A 16,764-nucleotide genomic window follows, 5' to 3' on the forward strand; every position below is an offset into this window, starting at 1 on the left:
AAATGTATCCTTCTTGCTAACTCGTGAATTCTTTACTCTTGGGGCAGCTAGCTAGCTCCTGTGATATAACAACTCTTGTAGTTGGAAGGGATATTGCCTGTGGATAAACAACATCAGGAGTGAGAATACCCACAAGGGAGGGGGAAAAAGCCCTGTTTCATTGCCACGGGCATCTGTGAGGGTTGCTGCAGACAGTAGCAGAAAAATAGTAAGAGTCAGATAAGAGTGGGCCAAGGAGGGAATATTCTGCAGGATATTTTTTAATTTGTGAACTACTGCCAAGGATCACAAGGCAGTACTGGACTAATGTGGCAATTAAAATAATAAAATGGTAACTCAGAGGCTTTAACGCCTCATGGTTGTGTTCTAACATAAAAACTCAGTGAACATTTGAAGTTCTTTAAGATTTATTCTAACATTCAAAAACACAGGTAAAATCATACCAACTTCACCCCAGTGGAATGGATTAGTGCTGCCTGTTGTACAGTTATACACCATGATGTTTCTTGGTCTGCAAAGACAAAGATCAAAGCAATGAAACGTGAAAAGAGGCCAGACATATCCCATCTAAATCTTATACAATATTCAGCTGGAAAGACATAAGGATGATGGGTCCTTTTTCTACATTGATGATTTTAAAAACTGACCTTGAAGAATTAATTTTTGTGTCTGAAGGACTATTTAGAACTATGCTTTTCCCCTCCCTTACCAAAAAAGTTATTATAAGAAAATACAACATTTTTTTCTTTTCATATTTTTCTTCCTTGTATTAGCAGGAGTATTTTTTTTAAATATAAGAAAAACAACAATGACAAACAACTACAGCTCATCCAATCTCCTTCCCATCTCAGAGGTTCTAGTTTTAAAAAATTACAAACTGAGTTCTCTTTTACCAGAAACAATATACACATAAAACCATATCTCTTCTTTTTTGAGATATAAAATATAGACTTAAGGACAGTTTACTAAGAAAAAAAATATTAAGAGTTACCTGCAAATGCTACTACTCCCCTTTAAAAAGAGGCCTGAGCTGATTCAAGCTGCTCTAGTATGCCATATTTGATACATATAAGCCATTCTCTGAGAGTTTCAGATTTTTTATATATGGCGTTTATACCAAGTTTTAGTTTGGATTAAATCAGGGGGTGGCAGGGTTTGAGGTTTTCTCATTTTTAATCCCAAATGAACTTGTCCCCCCATCCTGTAGGCAGTATATGAAAATTAACATTAATTCTTAATTATAGCTAATGAACTACTATATTACCTGTAATTAAACCAGTTCTTGTAATTCAAAGTGATAATACCTATATATACTGGTAAGGATTAATTAACATTAATCATTAGCTCTGTTTTCCCTGTGCAGTTACTATACATTTAACAAGCGACATTGTCACCTCATATACCTATTAACTCCGGAATACCAGGCTGCCGCAAGACTCGTGTTGACAACTACATCTACAGGAACAAGATCTGCAAGGGCATTGTTGGAGGCGCGCATTGTTCGAAGAATTCCTTTCCCTGCCTTTGTTGAAATTAAAAACAACACCTTAAGATATATAACCCAGAATGCACATATAAGATATACAGAAAACAGAAAAATATGTAGAATGTTAAATCAATCAAAAGGTTTACTTACCGCAATAAAGAGACCACTTGGTCCATTAAAGTTATCAATCCATCCCTAACACAAAAATTAAAAATAGAGTGAGCTTAGAAATATTATAAAACTAGAGACTTATTATTTGAAATCTACAATCCCATATATATACTTAGCAGTTTTCTTCTAAAACCTAAAAAATAAGACTAGATGCAGGCCAGGATCTCTCTCTCCTTCCTAAACAAAAGCAGTCTTCTCTGAAGTCATTTTTAGAGTTATTTCCTCTTCCATTAATTAATTCTCTACAACAAGAATTTTATATAAAGGAGCCTATACCTGTCTAACATTTTAGCTAAATCAAACTTGTACAAGTTTGATTCTGTGCTATTTACTGAGGCTGCATACTGAGATTGGGGGGAGAAAGGAAATCCTCCTCAGAATAAAACAGAGGAAAAGAGAACACTTGTCAAAGCAACAAAAGAGACTATATTTCCTACCATTACAGAGGCCTTGATTTTTCCTAAATCAATTCATCTGTTAGTTTATATCTGCTTTCTCTTACTCCAGGGATTCACAAATACTGTAAATTATCATATAAATATCTTATACCTTTCTTAGCTTCAGATCTATACAGGGAGAAGCCTACATACACCTTGGAAGACTTTTCTTTTTGGTACTGAAAAGCAAATGAAGTAAAAATAAGATCCTGAGTATTTTCAGCTCTATTCCCTTCACCTCCACAAGGGAAACTAATCAGTAAATACTTTTAAAAGCCGACAAATGTTGATGTGTCAGAGTCCAGTATTAGGTCGATAACAAAGAAAACGCATAAGGTAAGGTCTGCTTTGACTTCAGACAGCATCACAGCCTTTAATTTAATTTTTAGTTAAGATTTTTTAAATGTTTATTTGCATTTCTATATATTTCATTACATTTTATATTACAAATAAAAGTACCAATAAAAGTGTCTTTATGACAACTTTGCCACAGTAAGCCACGCACAGTAAATAACACCTGCTCTTATCTCAAACAACTGCCAAGTCTTTTTATACAAAGATGACACTTATAATTCTCAATTCCATTATTTACAAAGATTTCTAAGAACTTACTGGAAAAGGTTCTTTCCAACTGGCACCAACAATCGATGGTCTTACAATCGCCACATTCAGCTTTGCTCCTTCTTGTTGTACAACGTATTCTGCCAATGCTTTCGTGTATATGTATGTATTAGGTCTGTCTCCTATCAATTTTGGTGTGATATCATTTACCAGGCCATCATCCATCCACCTGGTTAACAAGGAAATTGCATGCAAAAATATTTTCAGATGTTTTACTAAAAAGTCAAAACCACTTAAACTTTGCATATTCAAACGTATCCATTGCTCTGATTCAAATGATTGACAATTTTTACTAAAAAAAAAAAAAAAAGGAAGTTAATCTTACTTTTTTCATTAAACATCAAGTACAAGTCCAAATCTCCTATAAACAATTTCTATATCCAAAAAGGTCTGAAAACCAAGAGTTATTCTGTAAATAATATGGTAGGTAGCAATAACTGATCTCAAAACTGATTTGCAGCCTTATAAAAAATACCACTTAGGTAAATATTCAAACATGTGTTTGATCAGGGGTGCTATCCCAGATCTAGTTATTTCATATTAAATAATACACATAGACCTTCTGAAGTCCAAATAAATTCCAAAATTTAGATTTCAGTTTAGGAATTATAGACCTGTATATAACAACCATAACAGCACAATATGCTAATTATGTTCATTATAAACAGTTGCAATTAACATACCTTTACAATTAATATAAAAGATCTAGTGATCTAAGTAGTTCATGTAAAGCACTAAAAACTGTTATGTTCTTACTAACGAGACTAACAAATACTAAGGTAAATGATCAAAATAAATTGAACCATGCTATGAAAATTCAACTAGCAACTCTCAAGTCACAAAATTCCTCTAATTTTCTCAGTATCTCTGAAGAAAAGATCCACTCTGATCATATATAAAAGGAGGGTGATAAACTAGGTGATATCCATGGTCTTTCCAATTTTACATTTCCAGTTCCAGTATGTATGTACCTGTTTGCAGATACTCTTTCTTACCGCTTACAATGTTACACAGACTTGTACACTCAGTGTACTGTCACACTCAAAAGATACCCATACTAACTGATGAGGAAGCACAAAACAGAAATTATTAAGGTAAGTTTTCTTCTGTATATGAAAGTACTTTTTGTGTGTGGAAGAAAAAGAATCTAACAATATTGAAGGGAGGTTGCTACTCAATTTAGGAAAAATTCCACAGTGGAGAGGAATCTTAAAAAATGGAACAGTTAAAACAACAACAACGACAACAACAACAACAAACTGGCTAAACCAAGGAGACATGAGGCAGGAAGACGTCTCAATGGAGTGAGTTCACAGAGCCAATCCATGAATTACTCTACAATGATCTGTTAGCTACATTTCTTTGTAAACAAAGTAAGGAGGTACAGAATTAGGTTATAAGCTCTTTCTCAGAAACTTAGATGTCAGGATATACCAATTGCTAAAAAGAGAAAAAGTAAAAAGTTTCATTAACTTCTGCATTCAAGTTTTCCCTGAGATACTAAACGTTTCTGACTACTGCCCTGTGGAGACCATGAGGTAAACATTTGGGACCATCTAAGAAATGGAGTTACAAAACAGAAACCAGGGAATTATAAGAATGTTTTGGTAAGCTCCCATTCTTATTTTATTTATCTTCTTATAATCTATATGCTTCCTCCCACTGATTAGCAGGAAGGCCTTAAAGAAAAAGACTTATTATGTGCTTATTTTAGGAGAAAACTTGGAGGAGCAATGAATACTCTATAGTGCCCTTTCAAAGAAAATAATTTGAGAAAGCAGGGGACAATAACTGAAAGTGGGTAGGATTTCTGGGAAGAAAGGAGGCCTATGGGAAACAGACAAGATAAAAAGAGAAAAAGCCCATGGGGCTATTATATGAGGGTTAACAATTATGTTTAGATATGATGAACATGAGTATTTTCTATAATTCCAGTCCATTAAAGAAGAAAAGACCCTACTTTGTGTTTTTGCTCTGATCCTGTTTGTTTCACTTATGAGAAAGTACAGCCTGAAGCAAATGAAGTCTTGGCCATGCAGACTTCACTTACAAATACACTTCTATCAAATACAAGTAATTGCTGATAGGGTCCTAGACCTCAGAAAGATGACAAACAATAACACTAGGAGTATCAATTAAAGGACTGGGACTGATTCTCTAATAATTTAAGGTCTCTCTATAGATATACTCCATTGGGGGTAAAAAGGGTAATTTTTTAAATCATTTAGAACCTTGTGATTGAACAGGCAGTCAATAGACTCCATGGGTATTAGGCGTTTCTTATAGTTGCTAGATTAACTCCCTGGAAAACAGAGGCCCTAATACCATAGATGAGCTGTTCAGAGACCTTCCTCCAACCTCCAATTTTGATCATGCCTGATCAAAAATGCAAGCTCAATCCTGACTTCATCAGTTGTGCAGATATAAATCTATACAATAAGAAGAAGAGAGCACACAATTTGTTGAATAAGAAGAGATAAATGTATACATACATGTAGGTGGAGAGACAGAAATGGAGAGAGAGAGAAATGGAAATAGACCAACAGATACATATAAATAGATAAAACTTCGGCTCCAAAGTTTTGGGATCAAAGCAAGTGTGTATAGATTTAAAACAAACATACTCTAAAGAATCAATCAATTTCTTGGGATCCACAGGAGGTGGATAGACTACTTCATCAATATGCTTTCGATTGCAGTAGGCATATGCTGTTGATACATGCATGAATACTTCCAGATTCTTCATTTGTTGTGCAAGGAGAATAAGCTGACGTGTAGCAATCACATTTAACTGCACAGCATCTCTGTAAAACAAAAAGTGACAATGAAAAATTGGGAAGCTTTCCCAGTGAAAAATTCAAAAGTAACTGATTTCACATGCTAAAAAAATTTTATTTCCATTAGGAAGAGAGAGATTTTTGTTTCTTTACAACTGATTCCATAGGTCTGATTTTGTGTATTTTATTTCAATATAAAGAGCATCCATTCTATCCATTGTATTTAAAAAAAACGATTTTCTGATTATAAAATAAACCTCATAGTAGGATTTAAAAATTAAAAGTACCAATTAAAAATTTTAGATAACCCAGAAATAAGCACAGACAACTTCAGTCTTTGGCTTTTATACATAATTTTGAAGTCATGTTAGACTTCTCTTCCACTTTAATTTTTAGAAGTATACTGTTTCAGGATATGGAATTACAAAGGAGAAGAAAGCAGAATGGTTTAAGTAATTTTAAAATGCTACGGCAGAGTCACCAATAAGGGTAAACAGTCAAAGAAAATTTGGAAACATAAAGTTATATTAACATATAATCAAGAATACGCTTATTGCCCTATGTAGTAATTAATCCACACTTTTAAAGACTAGCTTACAAAATTCAAAGGGGTATTATAATAAAATGGGTACATTTTATAAGATTCAAAAATGATCCATATATTATTTTGTTCTTGAAATTTATTCAAAGTAAATAATTTCACAAATGCGAAAGTAAATATTTAGAAAACTAATCAATGAAGTATCATCTAGTAATAGCAAAAGCCTAGAGAGCCTAAATATTCACTACGAATGAAATGAATAAATTTCAACAAAGTAGGTATTTTTATCACAATGAAAAAAAAGTCACTGAAAATAATTATATGACAATTATAAAAACATGGGAAATCAGCACGAATATTTTTAAAATATACACATTATAGAAAGTTAAGCAGGATTAAGAACAAGACTCTGGAGTAAGACCTGGCTTCAAATTCTGACCTGCCCTACCTATCACCTAGCACTGGGTGACCTTGCGTCATCAGTCAAGCACTCAGGCCTCAGTTTCCTCACCTATAAATGGGAACTATAATGAAGTCTACCTACTAGGATTTGTATAAAATTAAATAAAAAGCTTACAAGTATTTAGCATTATTCCTCAATCGGTATTAAAACAAGCATTCAGTAAATATTACTAAAGGTAATGAGATGGTGGGTAGTTTTTGCTTTCTATTAAACTTTCTACTAAATATTTATGGCTTGTTATTTGAATGGAAAAAAGTTGATATAATACCAGTAATACAGTGCTAAAACTGGCAAAGTAATACATTGCTGGTGACTACATGGATAGAACTGATCCAAAAAAGATTAAGACAAAGTAGTAACAGGAAATACAGAAAGGATATAATTACTAATCTAGTTAGCCTACTGAAATTATCTCAGAGGAAAAACTTGGCCTAATCCTAATTTTTCAAAGAAAGATATTAAAATTCCCTAAATTTACTGTATCTAGGAAACTACACAATTTTAACCATCACATTACAAAAACTTTTAACTATGAAAAGAATTAGAAATGTGGAAATTGCTTCCCTATATCAGAAATCCTATGTTTACATTTTATGTTCAAAGATAGACAACAAAAGAATTTTTTTTTAAATCAATGGTTTTAAGTACTTTCCAGAATTCTTACATTTTCAGTGTTTAAGAAGGAAAAAAATCCAATTATTCTTTTAAAAGGTTAGGAGAGGTCACTGATTGAATCTGGTCCACTTGACTCTAAAGCAGGGCTTTGATGTCTATCGCCTTTGCACAACAATGGGGATGGGGAGGGTACTGTTTTGGAAGAGGTGTCCAAAGAATATTCTGTTACAGGTTCCTGAGGACAGGACAACAAGTTCTGGGTCACCAAGAACAAGAAATAATTCATGAAAGAAAAGCTCCTGTGCATTATTTTTTCTTTTATTAGTATCCAAGGGTTCATGAAAACATATGAAAAGGATTTTTTTTTTAATGAAATAATTGGTTTGAGATCTTACAATCAGGAGTGTATCTTTTTTCTTCCTTATCTCGACTGACGACTGACGGAGGTAGGGAAACCTGCTCAAATGGAATTCCAGCAAAAAAGACATTTCACAGAGAAGATACAGTCCATTAGACTGTAAGGCAATATGCTATTTTCTTTTGTATTTGCAAAACAATGAAATTAGAGAGAATAATGTTTTGTGAGCAGTATACAAAGGATCTTCTGTTACAGGTTCCTGAGGATGGTGACAGAATTTCTGGGTCACTGAAAATAAGGAATAACTTCAGAGAGAACACTTCTGTACCTGTCAACTACTCCTGTATCTGAGAGCCCAAACCTGAAGGCTACTATGCCCACATAACTTTTAGTATCTCTGCAATGCTAATAATCTCACTCTACCACCATCCAATTTCTACTCCAATTGAACTTCAGGCTGAGACCCTGACATGTTAGATCAGAAGGCATTTAATACTAACAAATATATATAAGTATACATGATATATATATATATAACATAACATTATATAACATTAGCTTTTGGAGGAGGGGGCAAAACGAACAAATCTTTATAATTATAATCCCTGTCATTAATTCAAACATAGAAGCCATTTCAAAAAAAAAAAAAAAAGAAAGAACTCAACTTTAACTGCCAATAAATTTTCTTGTTCATCTGTCTCGTACAGACATTCTGGACTGTTCAAAATCTGCGTTGATGGGGTGCCTGCGTGGCTCAGTCCGTTAAGCATCCGACTTCAGCTCAGGTTGTAATCTCATGGTTCATGAGTTCAAGCCCCACGTCGGGTTCTGAGCCTGAAGCCTACTTCTGATTCTGTGTGTGTGTCTCTCTCTGTCCCTCCCCTGCTGGTACTCTGTCTCTGTCTCTCTCTCAAAAATAAACATTAAAAAAAATTATACAAAATCTGTGTTGATAATACTCCTAAGACCTTACACCAGAGAGTTCATGCTTGCCATGACCGACACCTGAGAGCTTATTAACAATGTAGATTGGGGCACTTGGGTGGTTCAGTCAGTTAAGAGTCTGACTCTTGATTTTGGCTCAGGTCACAGTTCCACGAGATCATGACGCACATTGAGCTCTGGGTTGACAGCACGGAGTTTGCTTGAGATTCTGTTTCCCTCCCCCTCTCTCTGCTCCTTCCCTGTTCATGCTACCTCTCTCTCTCACACTGTCTCTCAAAATAAATAAACATTTAAAAAAAAAAAAGGAAGAAGAAATGTAGATTGTTGGACCTCATCCTCACACACTTTGTAATGTCTGAATTGAAACCTGGAAAACTATATTTTAAATAAGCTCCGTAGGCCATTCTGTTATCTCTTTTCCCCTTCCCCACTTCTGAGAAAATGCTTCCTAAATGAGATCTCATCACTACTGCTGCTTTTTTTTTTTAATTTAATGAAGATACAAACATAGATGTCCAGGGACCTATTATTCAATCTTAACAAGACACCCAGAGGTCTTGCTACAAACTAATATTCCTGGGTAATATCCCAAACCAGAGGGTCTGAATTTTCCAAGTATAGCCTAAGATTCTGCATTTTTAACACATTTCCCAAGAATTCCTGAGATTCATAATGCATTCCGAAGTGGAGAGTTGATGCCCTTAAACTCAATAGCTTCTTGATCTCTTCTCATCATCCATCTTTACTTCCACTCTCTCTCAACACCTACTCTCATATTCGTAAGTTCATATTCACATATTCACATATTCAAATTGCTGCATCTCTGAAATCTCACACCAGTTTCTTGATACTCTTTTACTCTCAACTCCACAGGCCCTCTCTGACCTTCACTTTCCTTGTTACTACCTTAAGGGCACCAAAGCCCAGGATCAACTATTTAAGAAATCCCCTTCATTATCCTCAATATCACTCTCTCCGCATCTTCCTTATGTCAGTATTTCTTTAAAATTCATAATCTTGATACCCACATTTTCCCATCTCAAGGTTTATAAACCACCGTATCTAAAACTAAATGAGCTCAACCACCTCTCAATCCTTACAGCACTTAATGTATGCTCTTCAGTAACTCCTTATTTTCTATGCTATATTATGGTTATTTAAGCAATCTATCTCCCTTATTAGACTATATGGACTTTGCAAACAGGATCTCTGTGCAATTTATCTTGGTTTCTCCCAAAATATTGTGTATAATATTGGAAGTAAAATCTTGGTTATTTTTTGCCCTGGCAATAAAGGCTTTGTGCCATTTTTTTATTTGAGTCAACTTAAGAAATGATTATAAAGAGTAACTTTTTTTAAGCAGTTATTACATACCAACCTATGGTATTTTAGAACGTATGGCCCAAATCTACCATTGCGGTATTACCACTTACATGTTAATACCCATTATAACTCCTTCACAGAAAACATCATTTCAATGTTTGTTTGAATTGAATTTCAATGTAATGACTATGGTTAGGTCAGTAAATATAGATGCCTTGACAAGGCTAAAAAGTTTATAATTCCCCTCCCACTATGAGATTGCTAGTAAAAGAAAGAATAATTAAAAGATTTCCTTTTCATTAATCATAGCCCCGTTTACCCTGAGGAGGATACAGAGAGAGAGAGAGACAAAGAAAAGTTTCCCTGAACATCTGGCTCATAAGAGTTACTTTGAGGAGTTTCACCCTAATTAATGTTGCCTGTCTGCAAATCAATTTTCCCTTTAAAAGCACTGACAGCACAATTAGCTAGTAAATATTTACTTTTTTCTTGAAAACAGTTTCATAAGGCTGTGTGAATTTTCTTTTGGTTATGGAAAATAATGAAAGCTAGAACTATGGGTGGAAATATTTGTTAGGCTAACTATTAATACTCAAAACCTACCTGTAATCACACTATCCAAAGATAAGTGGCAAGTACAAAGACGTATCTAAATACACATACATGTACATACAACTTTTAGGAAAGTGAGATTCTACCATAGCTCTACTAAGATTCTTTTGTCACTTTTGAATCTGCACACATAACAGCTGCAGAGCAACAACTAAAAAGTAAATAAATCATTATCACCAGATAATAAAAGATAAAGTCAAAGTTAAATCTAAGGTACGTAATTCCAAAGCTCATGTCCTTTCTGGTACACAGTGCTACCTCGGCTTCCTCAAGTATAAAATGGACTTGCCCACAATATTACAGTGGTAACATTAGCATAGAATAAAATAATGCAAGAAAAAATACCCTGAAAACTATAAAGTACAATTAAAGAAATGTAAGTGACTATTACAGTGTCCTCACCTAGAATATTGGCAAAACATATTTTAATGCTGTGGCACTGAACTGTCACGTTTTATATATATAGTATCAATTAAGGTATATACTTTTATTAGAAGACTTTATGGGAAATAATCTCAAAACTCTTTATAATCAAAATTTAACTTAAAAACATTCTAAAAAGGCCTTCAAGTAATTGTGAAACCCATTTTAACTGGCATACAATTGACTATACAATTAGATTAACATTATAAAATGGTATTTTTGAACATACCATCAAAAAGAATCCTTTAAGTAAGCACCATTATTTGAAATGCATATTTGTTAGTTTTTTTTTTTATAGTAAACATTTAGATGTTTTTTTTTTCTTGAAACAGACATCTGGACAGAAGTCCAAATTATTTCTCTAATTAAATTTAGGTCCAATGTAGCCTGTCCCTAACATTGCTACCAAGTTTTAAAACAAAAACAAGCTATGACTTAAGTTCACAAGCCATTTTATCTTATACCGTAAAACATGAGCCTAATTTTTTTCTAACTTTCAGATGGAGTAGAAAAATAAAGCCACTGGGGTACAGGCTTCTGAAAAAATGGAGGGAGGAGGAAACAAACACTATTAGTTGTTAAGACTAACACTCCTACTGAAAGTAAATTTCTTTTTTACTCTGTACTTCCTGCCCTACACTTAAACTCATGCCAACTTCTTCTAATACACAGACACTAGCTATCCAATGTTTTCAAACTGATAACAAGGAGAAAACTCTTTTCTTTAGGTTAATGAAAGCTACAATTAACACAGGGCAAAGTTTCAAATCACTTTCAAAACAATTTGACTAAAAAGAATTCAAGTAGATCTTTTAACTATGCTGAAGTTCAAATATAAAAATACTTTTACTTACCTTAAATTTTCATTAAACCTTACTGTAGCTGCACAGTGGAATATAATATTGATAGAATCTATGATGATCTCTTTATCTTCTTCACTAAGAGCCAGTTTGGGTTGGGTGAGTTCACTGTTGACCGCTATAACTTTGTCTCGAAAATCTGGATTTTCATCTCGCAGTCTGTCAAAGAGCTATCCAAGGGGAAAAAATATTTTAGGGCAATATCTTTCAACGTTCTAAAACCCATTAGCATCCCACCAATGATCGCTATTCTTAAAACTTCAAGTACATTCATCCTAAAATTGCTATTCTTAATTGCCATCATTCTGTTTATAAAACAACCTATGAATCCCACATTATCATCCCCATTTTACAGATGAGGACTCTGAGATATGGCGAGGTTAAGAAACTTGCCAAGGACACAGAGCTGGTAGTTTGCAGGGTTAAATCTGAACTGTCCACGCCTTTGCAGACTAGATTGTATTGTCCCTCAGAATAGATTTAAGCAGTATTTACATCAGGACAATGATTAAAATGATCATTCAGATTTATAAAATCCAGATCTTAATTTGTCACTTCATCTTATTTTAGTTTTATTCCATTTCAGTAGATTACAGCACAATACCATTATTCACAGTCTATTTAAAATCTGAGATCAAATATTTTTAAGGGAAAAAAAAAGTTGAAGGGAAAAAAATATAGGTAAGCAAATAAGCAGATCAGAATCTGGACAAACTTGAGAAATATCATATATAGAGGATTCTAACCTGAAAATTCAATATTATTTAAATATTCCAGAGGGAATAAATTAACTAAAGATTCAGTTAGACCCCAAAATGATTACAGTGTAAAGGCAGGCAGTTTTGAGTCAAATTTAAATTCTCATCCTAGATTTTACAGAAGAACACTGATGCCATCTCCAGATCACTCCTCTATTACACGTTGACTCTCCACTTCATTTAAAGTGCACACTTGCAGTTTAAGCAGAGATTCTCAGTCTGAGAAGAAAGTCTATACAGTATATATAATGTTCACTTTCACTTCCTAAATGTATATAAGTGTTCCCTCCCACTACTGTTAACTAGTGACTTCAATATTAATGTGTTCTTATATTAATTATTACATATCTACTAAGTACTTCAGATGAGCCAGGCACTTTATAGACACTGGGAAAACAAAGCAACAATCTTTGCCTCAACCTATTTAGAGTCTGACTGGAAAAATCAGACAAACGAATAATTAATATACAGTATTAAGTGTAATAAAATAGGGGTAATATTACAGTGTTATGGGACTGTATATGAGAAATATATTGAACTACTAATTGAACTAGGGAAGGACCAGAGATTATAAAGTAGAAGAACAGTGTTCCAGACAGAGAAAGCAGCATGTATAACCACCTGGAAGTGAAAGAGCATTTATGTTTGGGGAGTTCAAAAGAATTCAGTAAGACTTAGCCAATGATTCAATGTGAGGGGTAAGGAAATGTGAACTCAAGGACAGGGACCACGTCTACTTTGCTCAGCACACAGGTTGTAGATAGTCAAGTGCCTGGCAAGATGTAGACATGATCAACACTTGTGAAGTGAATACGGTCATTAGATGGAAAATACTGGAAGAGCAAGGAGTACAGTTATGGAGATACAAGTTCAGTTTTCCGAATGATGGGTGCAAGGTGCCCATGTGACATCCAGAAGACAGGTCTAGTAGAGACCAACAGGCTCTGTGGATCTGGAGGTCAGGGAATATAAGAGCCAGGCCACCCAAACAGATTTTACTAGCCACACACAGGTAGCCCTGGGAATAGAAGATCACCCAGGTAGCAGCAGTGACGAGCACCCAAGGTCCAAACTAGATGAAGATTTTTCCAAATCTAATTTAAAATACAACCATTTGTCTCACATAAAATAGAAAGTGCTGAGTAATCACCTAACTGGATCTAGTAAGAAGAGATCAAGGCCTAGGAGAGAACTCAGAAGAATACCAATATTTAAGGGGCAAGCAGAAAAAAAGCAACCTGAGGAATGATCAGAAAAGTACTTTTAACACCTTGAATTCACACTTTTCATCTCCCAGATTGCCAAGGACCTTTGACTCCCTTTCATATCATATATCTCCACCACCAAGACAGGGTCACACTGCTTTGCAAGTTACATCTCAAACCTGATACTCTTCCTTTCTCTAGCTATCCATTCAATACTATGCCTTCTGGTGCTTTTTATTCACCGGTACCTAAATTAGTTCCTCCTTTACTATGTTCACTAATGCCTGCTTTGATATACTTTACTCCCTTTCTAGAATTTATTTTGTGGTTAATTATTTTAATTCAATCATCACCATCTTAATGACATTTCTTTTCCCAGAGACATTCATCAGTGGTTCTCACATTGGGGAAATTTTACTCCTAGGGAAGATCCGGTAATGTCTGAAGACATTTTTGGTTGTCACGACTGGGAGTGGAGGGGGTGGGGGAAAGAGTTTCTAGCATCTAGAGGGTAGAAGCCAAGAATGCTGCTGATCACCCTACAATGCACAGGACAACTTTCAATAACAAAGATTTATCCTGTCCAAAATGTCAATTAATGCTCAAGTTGAGGAACTATACTGTAAGACAATGTCCCACTACGGTATATGCTCTTAGCCTATGTTCTTTACTCCTGTTTCAAAATCATAGCAGGCTTTACCTTTAAGTTTCTTACTAACTTCAAGTGTATATTCATTGATACTTGACATAAAAAGAACTCATCTTATTGATTCACCAGCAATACTGTATACATAATGGGGAATGAGTGGCCTAGGATTAAGTGGCAGGATGGACCAGGAAGGAATTAAAGGCATAATATAAAATGACACAATTTTATGAATTAGTCAAAATTTAGGCAAATATATGAGGACAAAGTGTCTTTATACTGAAAATAATGGTCATATGTTTATAGCTAAATCACATAAGTTCAACAAAATTTCAGGCTTTAAGTGTAAGGCATGCTTCTTCTTTACAAATCAGACTTATTGTGGAGGAAAGTCTTTAGATCCACTGCCTTGGAGGCCCCAGAGGAGATGTCTAAATCTTTGACATTATACCCAGGCCCTCAATTCCAACCAAGACGTTAGTTAACTTCAGTAACTGTTCCTACTTGTTCTCTCTTGACACTTTTATACTCCCTTTTCCCTCTTAAAAAGTCTCTAGCCTGTAGGCTCCATTATGGCAAGGATTCTATCTTATTTATTCCTCCATTCAACCTCCTACATCAAGTCAAGTGCCCAGCACTGAGTATGCACAGTAAATGTTTTCTGAAACATAAAAAATGAGTAACAATAAATAACCTCTCACTAGGGAAGGGAGTTATTAGGAAGGGAATTAAAGCATACTAATTACAAGTGATTAAAAGGTACTAGATACAACCTAATAACTAAAAAACTACAAAGCTACTATACTAAACTTACTATCAGTGAATGTCACATAAATTCATATGTTCTGAGAGAATTCAACACAGGATTATGAAATAATTTTACTTTAGCTCATTTCCATTTTTTTCTTAGCAATATTTTTCTAAAGGTTCAAAATGCATGACCTATTCTGGTATCCTAAATTACCCCTCTGTCATCATGTTCCTATTTGTCGAATATGTGACTTTGTGACTTCCGAATACTGTTGTGGGGAGCAATCAGTGCTTACACATTTTTAAGTGTTATAACAGCACAGTGGGTAGTTAGAAACTACCTCTTCATTATTATTCTGAATACTATTTAAAATACCTAGCAATTACAAATAATATGATTCAAATATTCTAAAAACACATTAAGTATCTACCATATAGCTATTTTAGACTTGTTATAGCGGGGGGGGGGGGGGGGGCGGTTGGGTGGATCAGTCAGTTGAGCATCGACCTCAGCTCAGGACATGATCTCACAGTTCATGGGTTCGAGCCCCGCACTGGGCTCTGTGCTGACCGCTAGCTCAGAGCCTGGAGCCTGCTTCGGATTCTGTGTCTCTTTCTCTCTCTGCCCCTCCCCTATTCACGCTCTGTCTCTCAAAAATAAATAAAATGTAAAAACAAAACAAACAAAAAAGCCCCACAAAAACTTGTAATACAATTTTGCCAATCACAGAGGAAAGCTTTCTTTCTCCTCCTTATCATAAGTCACATCCCATTTATTGCCATCCTGTGGATTTTTTTTTTACTAATTTTTTTTAGGACACTGAAGAAATAAACTGAGCTATTGATGATTACAGTAATTATACACAGAAACACACATTCTCTTCTCCCCTCCAAGTGATCATTTTCTACACTTACCTTGCCACTAATAAGTTCTTCTACTCGTTCTTGGGGTGTCTGTCCAGCTTTCTGCCTCACCAAAACATACACTGAATTCACCTTAGGACAAGACCTCAGCAACTTTTCCAGAAGTACCTTCCCTAGGAAACCGGTACCTCCAGTGAGGAGGACGTTCTTGCCTTCATAGTATTCTGGGATTGAAACCATTCTGATCCTAAGGAAAACACAGCAAATAAACATCAGTTCAAAGCTTTGTGTTAACTCTTATGTATTAAAAATCTCTTGCAATTCAAATAAATAGGCAAAAATCAAAGTTGAATGTTAACAAAAGGCAACTTTAACCTCTAGTTAACTGTAGTAAAAAGGAAAGAATAACAAACAGCAAAATTGACTTCTGCTCCCTGTGTTTTCTGCCTGGGTTACCTCAGACAAGTCACTTACCTTCTCTGCCCCTGGGTTTCTTTACTTCAGTTTGTACTAAATGACCTCAAAAAATTCCTTCCAGCAATAAGAACCCAAATCTTAATTTAAACCTCAAACCCTACACACAAATGAATTCTATTTCGCGGTCTCCAAAAGGATTTATAACACCAGATAGAGGTCAGCAGCAAGACTCAATTGCCTAGCTTGTATAACATGATGGGTATCATATTCGCCTATCATTACCAGTTGGAACAAGAAGAGGTAACATCAGTCCCTTCTCTTCCATGTCTAAAGTGACAGTATATCCAAAAGGTGCTTAAAACTCCCTTTTAAAAAAAGTCATAGTAAGAAATACATGAGCTGAATTATCCTCCTTGTCTAAATTCCAATAAAACAGCAGAAAAGACAGTATACTAAGAGAATGAACAAACAAAAGAACCATGATGAATGGAA

At 34.8% G+C, this 16,764-nt stretch overlaps 1 protein-coding gene across 6 annotated transcripts in view; it reads right to left on the reverse strand.

Annotated features, from left to right (window-relative positions):
* The window catches only part of FAR1 (fatty acyl-CoA reductase 1), a 78,152-nt gene that overhangs the window by 19,708 nt on the left and 41,680 nt on the right, over window positions 1-16,764 (reverse strand). For all 6 annotated transcript variants that reach the window (XM_029956646.1, XM_029956645.1, XM_029956648.1 and 3 more), the window contains 7 exons: window positions 15,907-16,102; window positions 11,627-11,802; window positions 5,340-5,519; window positions 2,707-2,884; window positions 1,637-1,681; window positions 1,404-1,522; window positions 444-511 (listed from right to left, as the gene is read on the reverse strand). In XM_029956646.1, coding sequence (XP_029812506.1) covers window positions 444-511; window positions 1,404-1,522; window positions 1,637-1,681; window positions 2,707-2,884; window positions 5,340-5,519; window positions 11,627-11,802; window positions 15,907-16,095 — 955 coding nt within the window. In that variant the 5' untranslated portion in view covers window positions 16,096-16,102. Of the gene's footprint in view, window positions 1-443; window positions 512-1,403; window positions 1,523-1,636; window positions 1,682-2,706; window positions 2,885-5,339; window positions 5,520-11,626; window positions 11,803-15,906; window positions 16,103-16,764 lie in introns of those variants that run through there.

The sequence above is a fragment of the Suricata suricatta genome, chromosome 11, assembly GCF_006229205.1.
Source record: "Suricata suricatta isolate VVHF042 chromosome 11, meerkat_22Aug2017_6uvM2_HiC, whole genome shotgun sequence".
NCBI lineage: Eukaryota > Metazoa > Chordata > Mammalia > Carnivora > Herpestidae > Suricata > Suricata suricatta.